Source organism: Mirounga leonina, unplaced genomic scaffold (genome assembly GCF_011800145.1).
Source record: "Mirounga leonina isolate KUSES-001 unplaced genomic scaffold, KU_Mleo_1.0 Mir_98, whole genome shotgun sequence".
Taxonomy (NCBI): Eukaryota; Metazoa; Chordata; class Mammalia; order Carnivora; family Phocidae; genus Mirounga; species Mirounga leonina.
Genome location: NW_023270921.1, coordinates 6,980,455 through 7,001,510, shown reverse-complemented (window position 1 = coordinate 7,001,510; position 21,056 = coordinate 6,980,455). Strand labels below are relative to the sequence as shown.

At 46.1% G+C, this 21,056-nt stretch overlaps 1 protein-coding gene across 1 annotated transcript in view; it reads left to right on the top strand.

Annotated features, from left to right (window-relative positions):
* The first annotated feature begins 305 nt into the window (after positions 1 to 305).
* Positions 306 to 21,056, top strand: part of LOC118006662 (protocadherin Fat 2-like) — a 61,925-nt gene continuing 41,174 nt past the window's right edge. The window contains exons 1-8 of the mRNA XM_034999386.1: positions 306 to 3,639; positions 5,187 to 5,501; positions 11,713 to 11,771; positions 13,169 to 13,480; positions 14,437 to 14,647; positions 16,398 to 16,537; positions 17,147 to 17,428; positions 18,511 to 18,721. Coding sequence (XP_034855277.1) covers positions 381 to 3,639; positions 5,187 to 5,501; positions 11,713 to 11,771; positions 13,169 to 13,480; positions 14,437 to 14,647; positions 16,398 to 16,537; positions 17,147 to 17,428; positions 18,511 to 18,721 — 4,789 coding nt within the window. The 5' untranslated portion in view covers positions 306 to 380. The remainder of the gene's footprint in view (positions 3,640 to 5,186; positions 5,502 to 11,712; positions 11,772 to 13,168; positions 13,481 to 14,436; positions 14,648 to 16,397; positions 16,538 to 17,146; positions 17,429 to 18,510; positions 18,722 to 21,056) is intronic.

The following is a 21,056-nucleotide window of genomic DNA, read 5'->3' as shown; positions in this document are numbered from 1 at the left end:
GAAAAGGAGTCAAGTGGTCAGGAATGTGTTGTATCTGCCAGGTACCCCTGAGAAAGCATTTAAACTAGTCTGTTAGTCTTCAAATATGGGGTTTCTCAACCTCAGCACTATTGACATTTGGGGCTGGATGATTTTTTGTTGTTGGGAGGCTGTCCTGTGTGACGTTAAGATGTTTAGTAAACACCCCAGCCTCTATCCACTAGATGCCAGTATCTCCCCCTCCCCCACAAGCTGGGACAGTCAAAAATGTCTTCAGACATTGCCAAGTGTCCCCTGAGGGGCAAAATCACCCCAGCTAAGAACCACAGCAGTAAGAGACATTTCTTTCCTAACTTACACCCTTCCTTTTTTTTGCCTAGGGCTTCGGGAGTTTTTCCATCATGATTATTGCCTTCTTGGGCTTTTTCATTTTCTTGCTCCATTGTACAACCTGTGAAAAGCCCCGAGAAGGTCTCCTCTCCTCCTCCGCCTGGCGCTTCACACACTCTCTCTATAATGCGACCATCTATGAAAACTCTGCCCCCAAGACCTACGTGGAGAGCTCTGTGAAAATGGGCATTTACTTGGCTGAGCCCCAGTGGGCAGTGAGATACCGGATTATCTCTGGGGATGTGGCCAATGTGTTTAAAACAGAGGAGTACGTGGTGGGCAACTTCTGCTTTCTGAGAATAAGGACAAAGAACAGCAACACGGCCCTTCTGAACAGGGAGGTGCGAGACAGCTACACCCTCATCATCCAAGCCACGGAGAAGACCTTGGAGTTAGAAGCTTTGACCCGCGTGGTGGTCCACATCCTGGACCAGAATGACCTGAAGCCCCTCTTCTCCCCACCCTCATACCGAGTCACCATCTCTGAGGACATGCCCCTCAAGAGCCCCATCTGCAAGGTGACCGCCACAGATGCTGATCTGGGCCAAAATGCCAAGTTCTATTATGCCTTTAACACGAGGTCGGAGATGTTTGCCATCCATCCCACCAGCGGCGTGGTCACCTTGGCTGGGAAGCTCAATGTCACCTGGCGAGGGAGGTATGAGCTCCAGGTGATGGCTGTGGACCGCATGAGGAAAATCTCAGAGGGCAATGGCTTTGGTAATCTGGCTGTGCTCGTCATCCATGTGGAGCCTGCCCTCAGGAAGCCCCCAGCCATCACCTCCGTGGTGGTGGCTCCACCAGACAGCAGTGTGGGTACCACCTATGCCACTGTTATGGTAGATGCAAACAGCTCAGGTGCTGAAGTGGACTCACTGGAAATTGTTGGTGGTGACCCTGGAAAGTACTTCAAAGCCATCAAGTCTTACACCTTCAGCAATGAGTTCAGTTTGGTGTCGGTCAAAGACATTGACTGGCTGGAGCACCTTCATGGATTCAACCTCAGCCTGCAGGCCAGGAGTGGGAGCAGGCCTTCTTTTTATTCCCAAATTAGGGGCTTTCACCTACCGCCTTCCAAACTGGCTTCCCTTAAATTTGAGAAGGCTGTTTACAGAGTGCAGCTTAGTGAGTTTTCCCCTCCTGGGAGCCGCGTGGAGATGGTGAAAGTAACCCGACCCTTCCCCAACCTGCAGTATGTTCTAAAGCCATCCTCAGGGAATGCGGGGTTCAGACTTAATGCTCGCACTGGACTCATCACCACCACAAAGCTCATGGACTTCCGTGACCGAAACCACTACCAGCTACACATTAGAACCTCACCGGGCCTGGCTTCCACCACCGTGGTCATCAATATCGTGGACTGTAACAACCATGCCCCCATCTTCAGCAGGTCCTCCTATGATAGTACCTTTGATGAGAACATCCCACCAGGCACCAGTGTTTTGACAGTTAGTGCCACAGACCAGGATCATGGAGAGAATGGATACGTCACCTATTCCATCACTCATCCAAAAGCTGTGCCCTTTTCTATCGACCCTTACCTGGGGATCATCTCCACCTCCAAACCCATGGACTATGAGCTCATGAAAAGAATTTATACCTTCCGAGTACGGGCATCAGATTGGGGATCCCCATTTCGCCAGGAAAAGGAAGTGTCTATATCTCTTAGGCTCAAGAACTTGAATGACAACAAGCCTATGTTTGAGCAAGTCAACTGCACTGGGTCTATCCGTGAAGACTGGCCAGTAGGAAAATCCGTAATGACCATGTCAGCTATAGATGTGGATGAGCTTCAGAATCTAAAATATGAGTTTGTGTCAGGCAATGAACTACAGTATTTTGATCTAAATCATTTCTCTGGGGTGATATCACTCAAACGCTCTTTTATCAATCATACTTCTGGTCAACCCATCAACTATTCCCTGAAAATTACAGCCTCAGATGGGAAACACTATGCCTCACCCACAACTTTGAATATTACTGTCGTAAAAGACCCTCGTTTTGAGGTCCCTATAACATGTGATAAAACAGGAGTATTGACACATTTCACAAAGACCATCCTCCATTCTGTTGGGTTTCAGAACCAGGACTCCAATGATGAGGACTTCATTTCCTTAAGTGCATATCAGATCAATCATCATACCCCCCAGTTTGAGGACCACTTCCCACAGTCCATTGACATCCTTGAGCGGGTTCCTGTCAATACCTCCCTGGCCCGCCTGGCAGCCATTGACCCTGACACTGGCTTTAATGGCAAACTGGTCTATGTGATTGCAGATGGCAATGACGAGGGCTGCTTTGACATGGAGCTGGAGACAGGGCTGCTCACTATAGCTGCCCCTTTGGACTATGAAGCCACCAATTTCTACATCCTCAATGTAACAGTGTATGACCTGGGCACTCCCCAGAAGTCATCCTGGAAGCTGCTGATGGTGAATGTGAAAGACTGGAATGACAATGCACCCAGATTTCCTCCTGGTGGGTACCAGATAACCATCTCAGAGGACACAGAAGTTGGAACCACAATTGCAGAGTTGAAAGCAAAAGATGCTGATTCGGATGACAATGGGAGGGTTCGTTACACCCTGCTAAACCCCACAGATAAGTTCGCCCTTCATCCCCTCACTGGGGAACTGGCTGTCACAGGACACCTGGACCGGGAATCAGAACCACAATATATACTCAAGGTGGAGGCCAGGGATCAGCCCAGGAAGGGCCACCAGCTCTTCTCTGTCACTGACCTGATAATCACATTGGAAGATGCCAATGACAACTCTCCTCAATGCATCACAGAACTCAGCAGTCTGAAAGTCCCAGAGGATATGCCTCCAGGAACTATTCTAACATTTCTGGATGCCTCTGATCCTGACGTGGGCCCTGCGGGAGAAGTGCGTTATGTCCTGTTGGATGATGCCCATGGGACCTTCCACGTGGACCTGATGACTGGCGCACTCAGTCTGGAGAGAGAGCTGGATTTTGAGAGGCAGGCTGGATACAATCTGAGCCTGTGGGCCAGTGACAGTGGGAGGCCCTTGGCCCGCAGGACCCTCTGCCATGTGGAAGTGATAGTCCTGGATGTGAATGAGAATCTCCACCCTCCCCGCTTTCCCTCCTTTGTGCACCAGGGCCAGGTGCAGGAAAATAGCCCCTCCGGCACCCAGGTGATGGTAGTGGCTGCCCACGATGATGACAGTGGCTTGGATGGGGAGCTCCAGTACTTCCTGAGGGCTGGCACCAGTCTTGCAGCCTTTAGCATCAACCAAGACACAGGTACTGGGAGTGGGGTGGATGGGAATGCCAGGTGCTGGGAGACAATGGGCCTAAGGAGATCAGGCACTGTCCTGAAAGAAGGCAGGCTGCAGGCTAAAAAGAAAGGCAATAAATAGGGACTCTCCTTCTTGTTCCTTTTGTTTTAAATTTATCATACTGGAGATATGTGTGTGTGTGTGTGTGTGTGTGTCCATTTAAGTCACATCACCCAACTCATTGGCATCTGTGTATACATTTATATACACACATATATTACATAATACATATTATATGTTATATGTAACTATTATATATATAACATATTATATATATGTGCTTATAGAGGTAATACATCATGGTTATAAATTTTTATATATAATTTAAAAATGAATGTATTTTTTTGTGTGTCCCACCTCCCCAGATATCTTTATTAACAATTTGGTCTATAATCTTGTAAATTCTTCTTCTTTCAGTCTGATATATCATCACTGTTTATTTTACTGTATGAGAAAATAACACAAAACACACTAAGTCTGCAATACTTTTTTTCCCCATAACATAACACCAGGATATCTTATATATCAGTGATTATAAATATTTTCCCTTCTTTTTTAATAGCTGCATTTTATTCTATCATATAGATGTAATATCCTTGATCATATACTTTTGCACATATGCATGAATCTCTATAGGAAAAACTCTTAAAAATGCAGTTGCTGGGTCAAAGGATAATGCATATTTTCAATGTTAATAGATAATTCCAAATTGCCCTCCAAAAAGGTAGCACCAACTTATTTATTCATTTTAAGCTTCATAGAAAATAAGTACAATTCAACAAACACTTGCAAGCACCCTCTGCTTGTGAGGTTCTGGAGATAAGCACTTTGGTGAATAAAGGTAGGTCACTGTCCTCGAGGAGCTTACAATCTGATGGGCAATTTATTTCCAGGGTGAAGGGCAAGGTGATGTGGTAGGAAGAGCATTAGACTGAGAGTCAATGATAGACCCAGCTCTTCCGCCCACTTGCTACATGATCTTGATCAAATCACATTCTCTCTCTGGGCCTCCATCTCCCCACCTGAAAAGAAACGAGGTTCCTTCAGCTCTGACACGCTATGGCTGTGGACCTGGGCCCTGTCCTCTCGCACAAGTCCTTCCAGCTGAGTGACCCATGAGAACTTAGGTGCAAGCCTCTTTTACTCACTATTAGACCCATGACTTCTAGAACAGTGCTGGCCTGTAGTAAGCAATTTGTGGAGTGAGTGAACTAATGACTCTGAAATCATGAAGATGCTGGAAAGGGGGACAGCAATTTATTCATCAAATCCCTAACTCTTAAGTTGGTACCTATAATATCTGAAACTTGAAGGAACTGGTTTAAGGACAATTGCCATGGGCTCCTAGAGGCTCTACAAAAGGATATGAATTCCCTGAGTTTGACTCAGCAGCTCCCATGCCACCTTGGCACCTTTTCTTGTGGAATTCCTATTTCCATAGTACCATTTGGGGGCTATTAAGTAAGGTGTGGGCTCTAAAATATTTTGGGTTTGGTGATCAACTGTCCCTAGGTATGATTCAGACTCTGGCACCCCTGGACCGAGAATTTGTGTCCTGCTACTGGCTGACGGTACTGGCAGTGGACAGGGGTTCCATACCTCTCTCTTCTGTAACCGAAGTCTACATTGAGGTTACGGATGTCAACGACAACCCACCTCAGATGTCCAGACCCGTGTTCTACCCCTCCATCCATGAGGATGCACCCTTGCACACCTCTGTGCTTCAGCTGGATGCCCGGGACCCAGATTCCAGCTCCAAAGGGAAGTTGACTTTCAACATCACCAGTGGGAACAACATGGGATTCTTTGTTATCCACCCGCTCACAGGTAAGGACCTCAGAAATCTGGGTGAATTGGGATCTCTACAAGAGTGTTTTTCAAAGTTTGGTCCTAGACTAGCATCATCATCAACATCACCTATGCACTTGTTGGAAATTCAAATTCGGAGGCCCCACCTCACACCTACTGAATCAGAACATAGGGTGGGGCCCAGAAATCCATATTTTATTTAACAAAATATCTAAGGGATTCTTATGTGTGCTAAGTTTGAGAATCACTGCTCTATAAATTCTATGTCTCTGGGAAAATAAGAGTATGTTGGCTTTCTTTCCTCAGGGCCTAGGAAGCTAAGCAGGTTGCCTGGTGTTCAAGCTGGGACTATTTCAGACCTCCTTTTGCTTCCATACCCACCCCTCCCGAGTCACAGCTACAGATTGAATCTCTCTCTCTCTTTTTTTTAAGATTTTATTTATTTATTTGACAGAGAGAGACACAGTGAGAGAGGAAACACAAGCAGGGGGAGTGGGAGAGGGAGAAGCAGGCCTCCTGAGGAGCAGAGAGCCCAACATGGGGCTCGATCCCAAGACCCTGGGATCATGACCTGAGCCGAAGGCAGACGCTTAATGGCTGAGCCACCCAAGCACCCCTCCAGATTGAATTTCTTAATCCTTGTTCTAAACTCTGCCCACAGAGCGGTGGCAATGGAGAACCACTTCAGTGGAGTCCACCATCTCACAAATAACTATCCTTGGCCCAAGGCCATCTGGGGCAAAGACAGTGGATGGTTTAGGGGAATCCAGAGGTCATGAGCTTGCAGCAGTGAGCCAGTCATAGCCCACAGAGGTGTTTTATTTGGCTTGCACAAGTTTTAAACAACGACTTTTCAAGTTGTTGACAACATTTAAAAATTAGAAAATTCCATAAAACACACCATATTTCTGGTTGTTCATAAAAAACTAGGAGATCTGGCCACACTGACCCCATATTTGCACAGGGCTACAACTGCCTGGAGCCAACGGCAGCTTTCTATGCAGAGCAGGTGCATGTCCTCCAGTCCCCATGGTTGCCTCACTCCCTGTTGTATTATTCCCAGCCTGCTCCCTGAATCTATGCTATCTGCTTGGCTCCTGTTGGTGTTGGAATTTGAGAGCTAGCTCCCACTACTGTGGATATGTCTCCAAGGCCACATCTTATTCCTAAAGGATAAACAACAATCCTATAGCAGAGGAAGCTGACACTTTCTCCTTTGAACCCAAGATCCTATTCTCTGGCTCCAACAATTCACTCTTTTTTTTAAAGATTTGTTTATTTATTTGAGAGAGCAAGAGTGAGAGAGAGAGCATGAAAGCACACACGCATGTGCATGGGGAAGGGCGGAGGGAGAGAGAGAGAGAATCTCAAGCAGACTCCCCGCTGAGCACAGAGCCCAACTCAGGGCTCGATCCCATGACCCTGAGATCATGACCTGAGCTGAAACCAAGAGTCAGACACTCAACCCACTGAGCCACCCAGGAGCCCTTCCAACAATTCGCTCTTGGGAGGACAGCACCCTGGTGAGATTGGAGGAGGTGGAAAGGGAGAAAACTAGTTCCCCATCTTTAAGACAAAAGGAAACGAAGAGGAGCATGAGCCTGGAAGTCCTGGGACAGACAGTGGGTGGAGGACACGAGTATCTTTACACAGGGACATTTGTTTGGAGTCTTTCCTGTTAACTTTTGACCTTAGGGAATGGATTAGTCCTTTTAGAAGGACCCTTTCACCCTGGAAAATAGGCCTAAGCTGGCTCTCTACCTGGGCTCATCCTGTCCTTCCCCTTTCAGAAGAAAGAAGAGACTTCTCACCTAAGGCACTGGCTTCTCAGCATTTTCCAAATCCCTATTCTGTTTACTGTCAACAGTTCCCTGACACAGGGTCTGGCAAAATGCCCCACAAAACAGAGATGTTCTTAGTCTTCCGGCAGTGGAGGAGAAGAAATTTTAACCAGCATGAGCATTTAAAAATAAAATAATAAGGGGCGCCTGGGTGGCTCAGTCGTTGGGCATCTGCCTTTGGCTCGGGTCATGATCCCAGGTCCTGGGATCGAGCCCCGCGTCGGGCTCCCTGCTCCGCACGAAGCCTGCTTCTCCCTCTCCCGCTCCCCCTGCTTGTGTTCCCTCTCTCGCTGTGTCTCTCTGTGTCAGGTAGATAAAATCTTTAAGGAAAATAAATAAATAAATAAAAATAATAAGTCAGCAATGGAGCCCCCAGCCCACTTTTTTTTTTTTTTAAAGATTTTATTTATTTATTTGACAGAGACAGAGATAGCGAGAGCAGGAACACAAGCAGCGGGAGTGGGAGAGGGAGAAGCAGGCTTCCTGCCGAGCAGGGAGCCCGATGTGGGGACTCGATCCCAGGACCCTGGGATCATGACCTGAGCCGAAGGCAGACGCTTAACGACTGAGCCACCCAGGCGCCCCCAGCCCACCTTTCTTACCACCATGATATTGTCCCACTTCCTTGCTTGGATACCTCGGATGGTTTCCCCACATCCTTAAGATAAAGTCAGATCCTATCATGTCTCACACACTTGGGTCTGACATGGCCCGAGCTGACCTTTCGGGCTTCATCCTCCCTTTCTCACCCTACCACTCTCTGGTTTCAGCCATGTGGCCTGTTTCAGTCCATGCCCTGTCCTGGTACATGGCCTTTGCACACGCTGTACTTTCTTTCAGAAGTTTCTTCTCCTCTCCTTTTGTCTAACTCCTGCTCTTCTTTCAGATCCTAGCCCAGCTGTTCTTTCTTGAGAGGAGTTTTTCCTGATACTACAATACATCTCCTAGCACCATCCACTCCTTTTTTTTTAAACACTTATCACATAGAACATTATATTCATTCATGTGATTATTCCATTAATTATCCCTGTCCTCCACTAAACTTAAAGGTTTCCTAGAAAAGGAACCTTGACTATTTTTTGTTGTTGTTGTTGTTTTAAAAATTTTTATTAACATATAATGCATTATTTGTTTCAGGAGAACAGGTCTATGATTCATCAGCCTTACACAATTCATAGCACTCACCATAGCACATACCCTCCCCAGTGTCCATCACCCAGCCACCCTATCCCTCCCACCCCCCTCCACTCCAGCAACCCTCAGTTTGTTTCCTGAGATTAAGAGTCTCTTATGGTTTATCTCTCTCTCTGGTTTAGTCTTGTTTCATTTTCCCTCCCTTCCCCTATGATCCTCTGTCTTGTTTCTCAAATTCCTCATATCAGTGAGATCATATGATAATTGTCTTTCTCTGATTGACTTATTTTGCTTCACATAATACCCTCTAGTTCCATCCACTGTTGCAAATGGCAAGATTTCATTTTTTTGATGGCTGCACAATATTCCATTTATATATATACCACATATTCTTTATCCATTCATCTATTGATGGACATCTAGGCTCTTTCCATAGTTTGGCTATTGTGGACATTGCTGCTATAAACATTGGGGTGCACATGCCCCTTCGGATCACTACATTTGTATCTTTGGGGTAAATACCCAGTAGTGCAATTGCTGGGTCATAGGGTAGCTCTATTTTCGACTTTTTGAGGAGCCTCCATACTGTTTTCCAGAGTGGCTGTACCAGCTTGCATTCCCACCAACAGTGTAGGAGGGTTCCCGTTTCTCCGCATCCTCACCAACATCTGTTGTTTCCTGACTTGTTAATTTTAGCCATTCTGACTGGTGTGAGGTGGTATCTCATTGAGGTTTTGGTTTGGATTTCCCTGATGCTGAGTGATGTTGAGCACTTTTTCATGTGTCTGCTGGCCATTTGGATGTCTTCTTTGGAGAAATGTCTGTTCTTGTCTTCTGCCCATTTCTTGATTGGATTGTTTGTTCTTTGGGTGGAACCTTGACTATTTTTGCCCTCTATAGTATCTTTAGTGTCTGGCACACAGTAGGACCTCAATAAATAAGAGGGAAATGAATGAATGAATCTCTGCCACATCTATGATCTCTAGGGAAGTCAGAGCTTCATTCATTCGTTCAGCAGATGTTTAAAGGTGTCTGCCCTTATGAAGCATTTAAAATATGCGCTATGTTGAGATGCGAAGATAATGAAACACAGTTTTAGGCCTGGAGGAATTCGACCCATCACAAGCATGAAGATCTGAACATAAAAAACTGAATGAGCCAGTGCGAAGGAGCCTGTTATAATATACGTGTAGATGCAGGGCCACGACTGCTCAGAGGAGAGAGGGAGCTGCTCAGCGTGGTGGGGTAGCAATGGCTGCATGGAGCAGGGGTGGTCATGCTGAGCTGAAGGGTGAGGAGGACTGACAGGCAGCAGTCTGCAAGGGCACGTGGGCAGGGAGGGCCACAGGAGCAATAGCCAGCAGGGAGGAAGAGCCAGCTAGTAGGTCAGTTGTCTAAAGGCAGATCCCATTCCCCCCACTTATTCATTATAGGATCTCGGGACAGTTACTCAGCTGCTCTATACCTGAGTTTTCCCACCAGTGAAGTGCAGATGATAATGGCCCCCTCCCACGTGGTTGTGAAGATTAGAGGAGTTTATTGAGAGAGAGAGAGAGATGAAGAGCTTGGAAGAACATCTGGACATGCAGGATCTCCATGAGTGTTGGCTGTTAGAATCCTGATAGAAAGGGAGCTGGGCAGGTGGTTGGGTTAAGACCTAGACTGTGGTGGGTCAGGGTGACTGGCATAGAAGGATCTGGAATCCATTAGAAGTGGAATCGACAGTGGTTGGAAAATCACTGGATGAGGAAAAGTCAAAGATGGGCCTGAGATGGGTGATGGGAAACATTTGTTTGTAGAGGAGAAATTATGAGGGCCCACCTCATGCCAGGAAGGACACTCAGTGGGCCCTCACACAGCCCTATGGGGTGGCTCTGCCACATCTCCATTCTGCACGGTGCTTCCTGGGAATCTGGACACTGACCTCAGAGAGGGGGATGAGGCTGACAACACAGGCAATGACCCAGAAGCCACAGGCAGCAATTATAGGGACACTGGCTCTTAGAAGGTCAGGGTATGTGGAGGTGAGAGAAAGGAAAGGAAGAAGAAAAATCAGAGACACAGAGAAAGAATTGTGAGATTCAGAGAGGTAAACAGGGGGAAGGGAGAGCAGCAGAGAGGGGGAGGAGGATGAGAGAGAAGGAGGATGGTGAGGGAGAAACAGAGAGAGAGAGAGAGAGGAGGGAAAGGGACAAGAGGGGATGGAGACAGAGAAGGTGCCAGGAGGAAAGCCAGCACGCAGCCAAAGGGACGGTTTACCAGCTGAGGCCCTCTTGTCCCTACACTCTTCCTGGGCCCCCTGGATCCTGGGTTCTTCCTTGTCAGGCCCCTCATCTTGGGGATGAGCTGGGTGGGATCACCTGGGACAATAATCACACTGTCCCAGCGGAATGTGTCTTTCTTCCCTGACTGAAAGGGCCTCTGGCTGTGGGGCTTTCCAGAAACCTTCTCTGCTCCCCCTCATGCCTGCCCTCAGTCAGGGAAGAAAAAGGCCGAGACTGCTCAGCGGACAGAGGGAACTTGGCTGTACTGGTGACTTGGTTCTACTGAAAAAGGCAAGAGCACTTGACTAACAGAGACCACTCCTCACACGTACTCCCATTTCCAGCATTGGAGACTTCACCCCAACACCGAACCCCCTCCCCTCTCCCCTCACAGCCCCCATCCCCACACTTCATTACTGCATCATTTAATTGCCTAAACAAGATAAAAAAAAAAAAAAAACTTACTGAAAGTTCCAGATGATCCACTGACCCCTATCTGCTCTGCTTTCCTTTAAGAGACCTGCCCTACCCAGCCCTGACTGCTCCGTCCATGGGCTTGGATGCCCCGTCTCGCATAACCTCCATCTTGACTTCCCCCTCAGTTTATAGCCATAGTGCCTCAGAAAATTAAAACTAGACTTACAGATAACCAAATCCACCTTCCTCAATTTACAGGCAAGCTGAGAGGAGCCCAGAGGACACAAGCCCTCCCCCCCACAGTACATTGTGCACAGCATCCCTCCTAATGGTGAAAGTGGGACGTAGGTGGGAGCCTCTGCTGATCCCATGATCTCTGCTGTGCTCTCCCACTTCTTCACTTCCTCACTTGCCCTTCTCCTTCTCCAGAGTCCCATTCCCCCTTAATGTCCTTGTTCTCCAAAGACCAGAAAAATTCTGCCCTAGGATTTGGATGTATCTGCCAATTCACTCCCAAGAAAGTGGCCCTGGGAGCCCTTTGCTCAGGTCTCCCTCCTTCCACTTCTCCCCCAGGTCTCCTAACCACAGCCCGGCAGCTGGACAGAGAGAACAAGGACGAACATATCCTGGAGGTGAGTAGTGGTGTGAACTCATTCACTGGATTCAAAAACCTCCCTGAAGAACTCCAAGCGGAAGCTAAGCCAGGCCTTGGGGCCACACGCGTGTCTCCAGGCACTGTGGCTGAGGAGGGTGCTGGGCTTAGCGAGGAGGAGTTTCTTAAGCTGAATCTTGCTGTGGTTGGTGGCAAAAACTCTCAGGGGCTTCCGTGGCTTTCCAGCACTGGAAAGGGAAGGAATCTGAAACCACGTCTGGGCTGGGCAGGAAGTGCTGATTGATTAGTAAAGCCTGCAGTGAGTGCAGGAAGAGGGAGTGGTGCACACATGCTATGTACTTGCTGAGTCTGGTTTCCAGTTCATCCTTACAGCCAGAGAGAGAGTCACCCCAGGTCAAGCACTAGGTCAGTAGCTGGGGCCAGATGAAAACCCAGACCTTTGTTCTCTAGATCTGTGTGTTCTAGGATGTTTCTAAAATCACATAAACATCCTTGGTGCCCATTCCAACAAGAGGAGTCGGTAAATCAGATAAGAGGGGAGTAAATCAGAAGGAATCTAGTTATGTCCCCTCTGGAGCGATTCATAACTGATGAACAAGCATCTCTTCTAGTCTTAAAGAATCAGGTGGGAGGGACACACATTCTTCAGCAGAATTGAAATAAGTTGGCCTTCTATCCTCCCAGGTCTGCACATTCCCTTTGTCAGAAATAGGTATTATTAGTAAGCAGCTGCTAAATGGCCTTCTGGGACTGAGGCATTCTCCCTAGTTCAGTAGAGGTATTTCTCTTTAAATACCAAAATATTTTAAAAATTCAGAACCACTTAGAGTGGAAATGTCGTATCTTGTAGGATGCCCTTGGGGCTATTGATGCATGGACGATTTGCTCCTACATGTAATAGCCCCTAATTCTGAAATTGTCTTAGTGCCTTTTCTCTCCCTCTGGATTTCATTTCATGCATTGGTCCACATGTCTGACTCAAAAGGTACCACCCACTCCTTCATAAACATCTTCTCATTTGTTTTTTTCTAACCTGCAGTAGCTTAAGGAAACTGGAGAACAAAGTTTATAAGAGTTATAAGCAAATAAAAAGTAAATGGTCTCCGAGAAAATGGCCCATGGGCCTCCTGAGTAAAGAGCACCAGCTTTTCTCTAGAGCCTCTGTGGCTTTGTTTTCTTCCAGTTCTTTCTGGTTTCTTTCTCTGTTCTTGCTGGCTTTCCTGTGGGCGAGGTTACCAGAGAGCTGGGTTCCAAGTAGGTGAAGTTGTGATAATAAAAATCACAAGCATGTACCAAAGAACAGACTGACTAATATTTCCAGGCTGTGGAAGGCAGGGGTAGTGGTAGGGTTGCAGTGGGTGGAGATGCATACTCACTGCTTTGCATTTGGCAATTCATCCTCTATTCTGTCCCCAGGTGACTGTGCTGGACAACGGGGAGCCCTCCTTAAAGTCCACCTCCAGGGTGGTGGTACGCATCTTAGATGTCAATGACAACCCCCCTGTGTTCTCCCATAAGCTCTTCAATGTCCGCCTTCCAGAGAGGCTGAGCCCGGCCACCCCCGGGCCCGTGTACAGGCTGGTGGCTTCAGACCCTGATGAGGGTCTCAATGGCAGGGTCACCTACAGTATCGAGGAAAGTGACGAGGGGAGCTTCGGTATCGACCCAGTCACAGGCATGGTGTCATCCAGCAGTACCTTCACAGCCGGAGAGTACAACATCCTCACGGTGAGGAGGGGATGGAGGCTGCGGACAGGGGAGTGTCATAACTGCTAAGGGATTTTATTTGAGGATACAGGAGAAGGGAAATAGTCATCAGGCATGGTGGAGGTGGTACTCCCTTCCCTGGCTCTCTCCGAGAGAAATGGGAGCCCTGACATCAGCCAAAGCATCAGAATTCTGGGCCTTTCTCTTTGAAGGCAATAAGGTCCTTGCCTGGGAAATCTGCTCTATTCTTAGAGGTAAGGATTTTGGTGAGAGTAGCATAGACTTTGGAGGTAAGCCTACGTTCCGGCCCTAGTTCTGCCATCTTACACCTGTGTGACTTTGGACAAGTCACTGAACCTCTTTGAGACTTTGTTTTATCATCTGTAAAATGGGGATAAGAACATTGTCCTTGTAGGAAGCCAAATAACAAGCGGTTAAGACATGGACTCTTGTGTCTGACAGCCTGAATCCAACCCCAGCCTCCTTGCTGGCCAGGCAGATAATCCCTGGCAGCTGAATACATTTCCTCCTGCCAAAGGGAGATATAACGGTACCTCTCTCAGGGTTGTCATGAGAATTAAATTAGATATTGCACATATTGCTCTTAGAGCAGGGCCAGATACTAGTGAGAGCTCCATAAATTCTATTTAGTTTATGTTTATGGTTGTTAAGAAGGGCCCATGTATGCCAAGTCCAGCTTAGGAACTAGCACACGTAAGGCTTCAGTTAATGGTGGCTCTGATTATTTTTTCCCTACACATGGAGTTCTTGAGCACAGGTTATTTGTTTTGTTCACCACTGTGCCTGCAGCAACTAGCATGGTGCCTGTTTACAGTGTGTTGAACGAATGGATGAATGGCTCAAAGTCCAGCTCCACCAGTCACAGGGCATTCTGTCTCTTGGCTGACCACCCGGGTCTTTTTCTTGGCCGCAACCCTACAGACAAAGCCTCAATTTCAGGTTTGGCTTCTTTTCAGATCAAAGCAACAGACAGTGGGCAGCCACCACTCTCAGCCAGTGTCCGGCTACACATCGAGTGGATCGCCCAGCCCCGGTCCTCCTCCATACCACTGGCCTTTGACGAGCCCCACTACAGCTTTACAGTCATGGAGACAGACCCTGTGAACCATATGGTGGGCGTCGTCAGTGTGGAGGGCCGACCCGGTCTCCTCTGGTTCAACATCTCCGGTGAGAGCCCTGGGAGGGCCAGCCCCTCCCAACCTTATAGCCCAGCCTTGGTCCTCACAAAACAGTCCTTCTCAGTGCTCTCATTCAGGTCATGCTCCCCGGAACCCCCGCTTTGGCTATGAGTGGTGACTGTCTCTTCCCTTATTCTCCGGGGGAGCGGGTGAGTAGAAGCACCACTTCTGCCAAACTTGCCTTCCACACCAGCTATGATCTCATGAGAGGAGAGCCTCCATGGCCTTGCTGGTGCCCCCCTAGCCAGAGTTGGACAGAACTTCAATTACCCCAAGGGCCTGGGAGACTCAGGAGAAAGCACAAGTTTTGTGTTTCCTCTCCTGCCTCAATGTGAGATCCATGCAGAGCTGACATCATTCACCAGGAGTCTGAGGACTGCTGTACCCTGGGGCCATGCTTAATGTTCTAATCCCAGGTTGCATCCTCATGATCCATTCTCTCTCTTTTTTTTTTTTTTTTTAAAGATTTTATTTATTTTTTAGAGAGTGAGCGAGAGAGAAACAGCATGAGAGGGGAGAGGGTCAGAGGGAGAAGCAGGCTCCCCGCTGAGCCGGGAGCCCAATGTGGGACTCGATCCCAGGACCCTGGGATCATGACCTGAGCCGAAGGCAGACGCTTAACCATCTGAGCCACCCAGGCGCCCGATCCATTCTCTTTATAGGAGACACTTGGGTCCAAGCTCTCATGGTCTTCTCTGAAATTTCTTTCTGCCTCTAAACCAAGATTTTGTTAAAATATCCGGGGAGAGGAGAATCACAGACCCCTTTGGGAATCTGATGAATGCTCAGGCCCTCTTCCCAGAAAGATTTGCATGTGCACACACACACACGTTTGCATACAAATATAAGGATTTATAGATTCTCTGAAACCCACCCAGGGATTCCAGGTTGAGAATCTCTGAGAGTTTCAGGATCACATGACCCATGGAGTCTTATTATAGAGATTTCCAGCCTGGTTCAGAGATTGGTTGTACACCTGTCCCAAGCTTTTTGACCTCCTGGATCTACTTTTAATTCTGATTCACTGTTCTTCCTGTTTGGCTTTCTTTCTTTCATACAAAATTAACATGTATACTCTGTAGATCACTTAGGAAGCACCAATGAATGAGAAAAGAAATTAAAATCACCAAAACCCCCAACCAGTTAGAAGATAATCCACTGCTAAAATGTTGATGTCTTTCCGTTTAGTTGTTTTTCTTCACACACACACACACACACACACACACACACACACACACGTGCACTTAGGATTATATTAACGTATTGTTTTATAACCTTTTAAAATATAATATAACGTGAACATATTTCCATGCCACTAAACAGATTTCTATTTAGTAGACATTTAAATAGCTGCATATTGATTCTATATTTTAGATTTGTATAGTTTATGAAATCAATTCCCTCATGTTGAACAGAGTTAGTTTCAATCTTTCCTGCATATAGGCACCTTTAGACTCTGCAGACTGTCCTATAAACCATGAGGTAGAGCTCCATCATTCCTGCCTGCTTCAGTCCTGGCAGCAGAACGCGTTCTATGGCAAATACTGGACGTCCTCTGGTACTCATCAGTCCTTATAAGTCTATCTTTTTCTGTATAATCACTTAGATGCTAAAAACTTTGACAATAACTTGACAGGCTCTACTACCACCTCCTCTCAATCTGCTGGCCAAATGCCGGGACAGTACTACCACCCCCATCACTGAGGGTGCATGTGCTTTACCCCCTGCTCCCACTCTAGGTGGTGACAAGGACATGGACTTTGATATTGAGAAGACCACAGGCAGCATCGTCATCGCCAAGCCTCTCGACACAAGGAGGAGGTCGAGCTATAACTTGACCGTGGAGGTGACCGATGGGTCCCACACCATTGCCACTCAGGTTAGAGGCCGCCCCGGGGACCCCTGAGCTGAGAGGGGATGGGAGGCCTCCTTGGTTGGGATGAAGCTACAGAAGAATTTCAGTGGATGTGGTATAGCTCAGAGGGCACTGAATTTGGAATCAAGGTTTTGCCTTCCAGTCTTACCTGATACACTTTCTACTTCTGTGCTCTTGGGACAATTCTTGTTTCCACTGTGGTTCTCTGTGTAATCAAGGGCTTTGTCTAAATGAGCAGTTATCAATTAAAGATAGAGTTCCATAGGGGCTACCAGGGGTACAAGAAAGGACAGTAAGTGGGGCTCTGGATTTCTACCATGGTTTCAGCCAGAGTTTTATCTGTTTCAGATGTTTTTGGAATTTCACAAAAAAATTCACTCGAAGAAAAGGCCCTTTAGATCAGAATATTGCTTTTGAAAACCACTAGACTGCATGTTATTTCAAAGCCTTGTGATTTTGAAATCCTATCATTCATTCAACAAATATTTATTGAGAGACAGCTGTGTGCCAGGCACTGTGCTAGGCACAGATGGTATGGTGAAGAACCAGACAGACAAGGTTGCTGACCCCCTAGAGCTTACGGTCTACCTTCTCTCTCATTCTCCTCCCTAGGTCTACATCTTCATGATTGCCAATGTTAACCACCATCGGCCCCAGTTTCTGGAGCCTCATTATGAAGTCAGAGTTCCCCAGGATACACTGCCTGGGGTGGAGCTCCTCCGAGTCCAGGCCACGGATCTAGACAAGGGCAAGGGCCTAATCTATACCCTACATGGCAGCCAAGACCCGGAAAGTGCCAGCCTCTTCCAGCTGGACCCAAGCAGTGGTGTCCTGGTAACTGTGGGGAGGTTGGACCTGGGCTTGGGCCCCTCCCAGTACACACTGACAGTTATGGTGAGTAAGCTGAGAGATCAGGGAAAGATGTACTTGCATGTGGATGTGTGGGGGTGGACATGCACAGAGGCATGCTGAAGGTTCCCTTTCCCCTGACAAGCCAGGTGTACTGGTGCTCATGATGACCCATGACATGAAATGTGACATTTTACAGCCGGCCAGGGGCACCTTCCATTAGGGATGCCTGAGAGTAAAGAAGAGGGGAGAGCTGCCAAGGAATCTCCCACAACCCCGGCTTTCTCTGGGTTCACTCCAAATACCCCCCAACAGTTTTCACCCCGCTCCATGACTGCATGACCACAATGGGGACTGACATGGTGTCAAGCTGGGAAGGACCGAAGACCATCCCCCCCTAGAGCAAGCACTGGGGTGAGGAAGTAAGACGTGCGGGGCATTAACATTGAAGGACTCCCTTTCAGGGTTCTGTGCCCGCACTTTTGTGATCCTGAGAGGGAGCCTCCTCCAATCTATGCCCTGTGTGCCTCATGTGTCTCACTCTGTCCCAGCCCTGACCTGACCCACTTCTCTCATCTTACACCTGAGGCCCACAGAGGGACAGAGACTTGCTCACCATCATACAGTTCTTTATGATGGAATCAGAATCAAAGCCAGCCTCCCTGACTCAAGGTGCAGGGTTTTATGTGCTAGTTTATCATCCTCTGGGCATATAAATATACATTAAAGGCTCTGCAAAGTACTGCAGTAAAGAAAACTTTAACTTCATTTAATTTAGTGCCCCCTAAATTTAGTCGACCATAGAATTTTTTTTTCCCTGCGTAACATGTTAACATCTTGAGGAACTAATAGTCTCTGAGACCTAATTTGGAAAATACTGTTTCTGTGCTTATTTCTGCCTTTCTCCTAAAGTGGGATTATCCATGAAAATAGCTAAGCCTAATAATCACTAATTTATAAATTTATTTTTTAAAAAAGAGAGCATAAATGAGAGCAAAATTTAAATGAATACAGAAAGTTACAATTAGGTATGTTTTTCACTGGCCTTGTATTTCATTGACCTTAATTTAACCCTGCCTCCTCCCATTCCATTTGCTGCTCATGGAATTATCCCCTTGGGCCCATAGGCCCGAGACCAGGAGATGCCCATCAAGAGGAACTTTGTGTGGGTGTCCATTTACGTAGAGGATGGAAACCTCCACCCACCCCACTTCACCCAGCTCCACTATGAAGCAAGTGTTCCTGACACGACGGCCCCTGGCACAGAGCTGCTCCAGGTCCGAGCCATGGATGGTGACCGGGGAGCCAATGCTGAGGTCCACTACTCCCTCCTCAAAGGTGAGAGGCTTGGCCATGAGTCCAGAGCATGAGGGAAGGGTCTCTGACAATAAGAAAAAGCACCAGAGGCATGAATTTGCAAGTAAACCAAATGCCAGATTCTCTAAGCTTTGGCAAATACCATTTCTAGAGCATTCTCTGGGATTATAATAACCTAACTTAATACACTTCTGAAGGTGGTAAGAATAATTACTAAGGGCCTACTTAAGTTATGGAAGAATTTCTATACATATTATATAAATTCACCAACAACCATATTTGTAAAAGATGCTTATGAAGTCCATGTAGTATCTTTGTGCCTTTACAATAGAAGGGACCTATAAATACCTTATAAGATGTATGGCACAGTTTTAGGAATTGCATTTAGGAGTAACATTTTCTGTTAAGGCCGAATCATGATTTCATATCTGTTATATGGTTTTCCCCTCTCAAAAACTGGAACAATATTCCCTGTGCCAGAAAGTCTTTGTAAAGATTAAAAGAGAAAATGTATGTTAATACATGTTGTAAACTGTAAAATATTATATGAATGCCAAGGGTTTATTGCTATCATTGATGAGTGTTAATTAAAATGTCAATATCTAGGGCGCCTGGGTGGCTCAGATGGTTAAGCGTCTGCCTTCGGCTCAGGTCATGATCCCGGGGTCCTGGGATCGAGTCCCGCATCGGGCTCCCTGCTCCTTGGGAGCCTGCTTCTCCCTCTGCCTCTCTCTCTCTGTCTCTCATGAATAAATAAATAAACCCTTTAAAAAAAATAAAATAAAATAAAATGTCAATATCTAGTATCCAACTAATTATTAATGATAATTTTAATGTTTGATAATTCATAATTAATGATATTTAATAATTATTATTATCTTTAATAAAGTTAATACTCCATAGAACTAGATGTTGTGGAGGGACAAAATGAACGTGACTTGCTTTCTGCTCTCACAGAGTATAATGTTCATTTATTACTTATATGCTTTCCAGAAATCAGAGCTTTTGCATTTTTTTTTTTTAAGAAACAGAAGTTGTTATACTTCGCCATGCAGCAGAAATCTATGCATCACTGAAGAACAATAATACAAATTCTAACCCATTAATTGCTTACTTTTTGTGATTTATGAAGCATACTCACGTCTTCTATCTCATTTTATCTCATTGACAACCCCATTGATGGAGGTATTAATTTTATTTTCCAGATAAGTTAAGATTAGTTTCAAACTATTCTTCTGATTATAGAAATAACACATGCTCATTTTTTTAAAACATGAGAGAAGGAGGTATATATAAAGAAGAAAATAGCACTCAGCCATAGTTTTCTGCACAGACAAAATAATTTTGTGTATTTCCATCTTTTTAAAAAAATATTTTATTTATTTATTTGACAGAGAGACACAGAGAGGGAACACAAGCAGGGGGAGTGGGAGAGGGAGAAGCAGGCTTCCCGCGGAGCAGGGAGCCCGATGCAGGGCTCAATCCCAGGACCCTGGGACCATGACCTGAACCGAAGGCAGAAGCTTAACGACTGAGCCACCCAGGCACCCCTCTTATCTTTTTGGTGCATCTTTTTGCCATAATAAGATTGAAGTGAATATACAATTTTGTGCCCCAATTTTTTCTCTCAGCAATATAACATAAATTTTAATTATGCTTAGGTAGTTTCCTTGGCTACTTCTAATAGAACTATTTTTAAACTGCAGTCTACCTATTGAAACTGTGTTCTTTGACAGAACTTAGGATTTGTATCACATGGGCAAATTGGGAAACCACCTCACTAGTCAGCTGGAGAATGGCTTCCATGAATGGGGGGAATCAGATAAACTGTTTTGTGATGAAGCCTAGCTATTTGTCTCCCATTGAAATAATAAAATACGTACCTGAGTGATAAACAGCATAAGAATAGTAAAGAGCAATACTTCCCTGAGTGGAAAACCTGTACCCCTGGTGGTAAGCAGAATTATTCAGGTGTTACTGAGTCATGGCATTAAATAGGTAATCATCTCATTACAAGAAAAAAAATGTGCCTATGGGAGATAATGGATGTCAACTAAACTTATTTTGGCAATCACTTTGCAATATATATGTATATCAAATCATTATGTTTTACACCTTAAACCAACAAAATATTATATGTCAATTATATCTCAATAAAACTGAGGGCGGTTATGCAGTTATGCAAGATGAAATTCTAGAGATCTGCTGTATGACATTATGCTTATAGTTAACAATATTGTGCTATAATCTTAAACATTTGTTAAGAGGTAGATCTCATGTTATCTGTTCTTACCATAAAAAGAAAGAGAGAAGGAGGGAGGGAGGGAGGAAGGGAGGGAGGAAGGGAGGGAGGGAG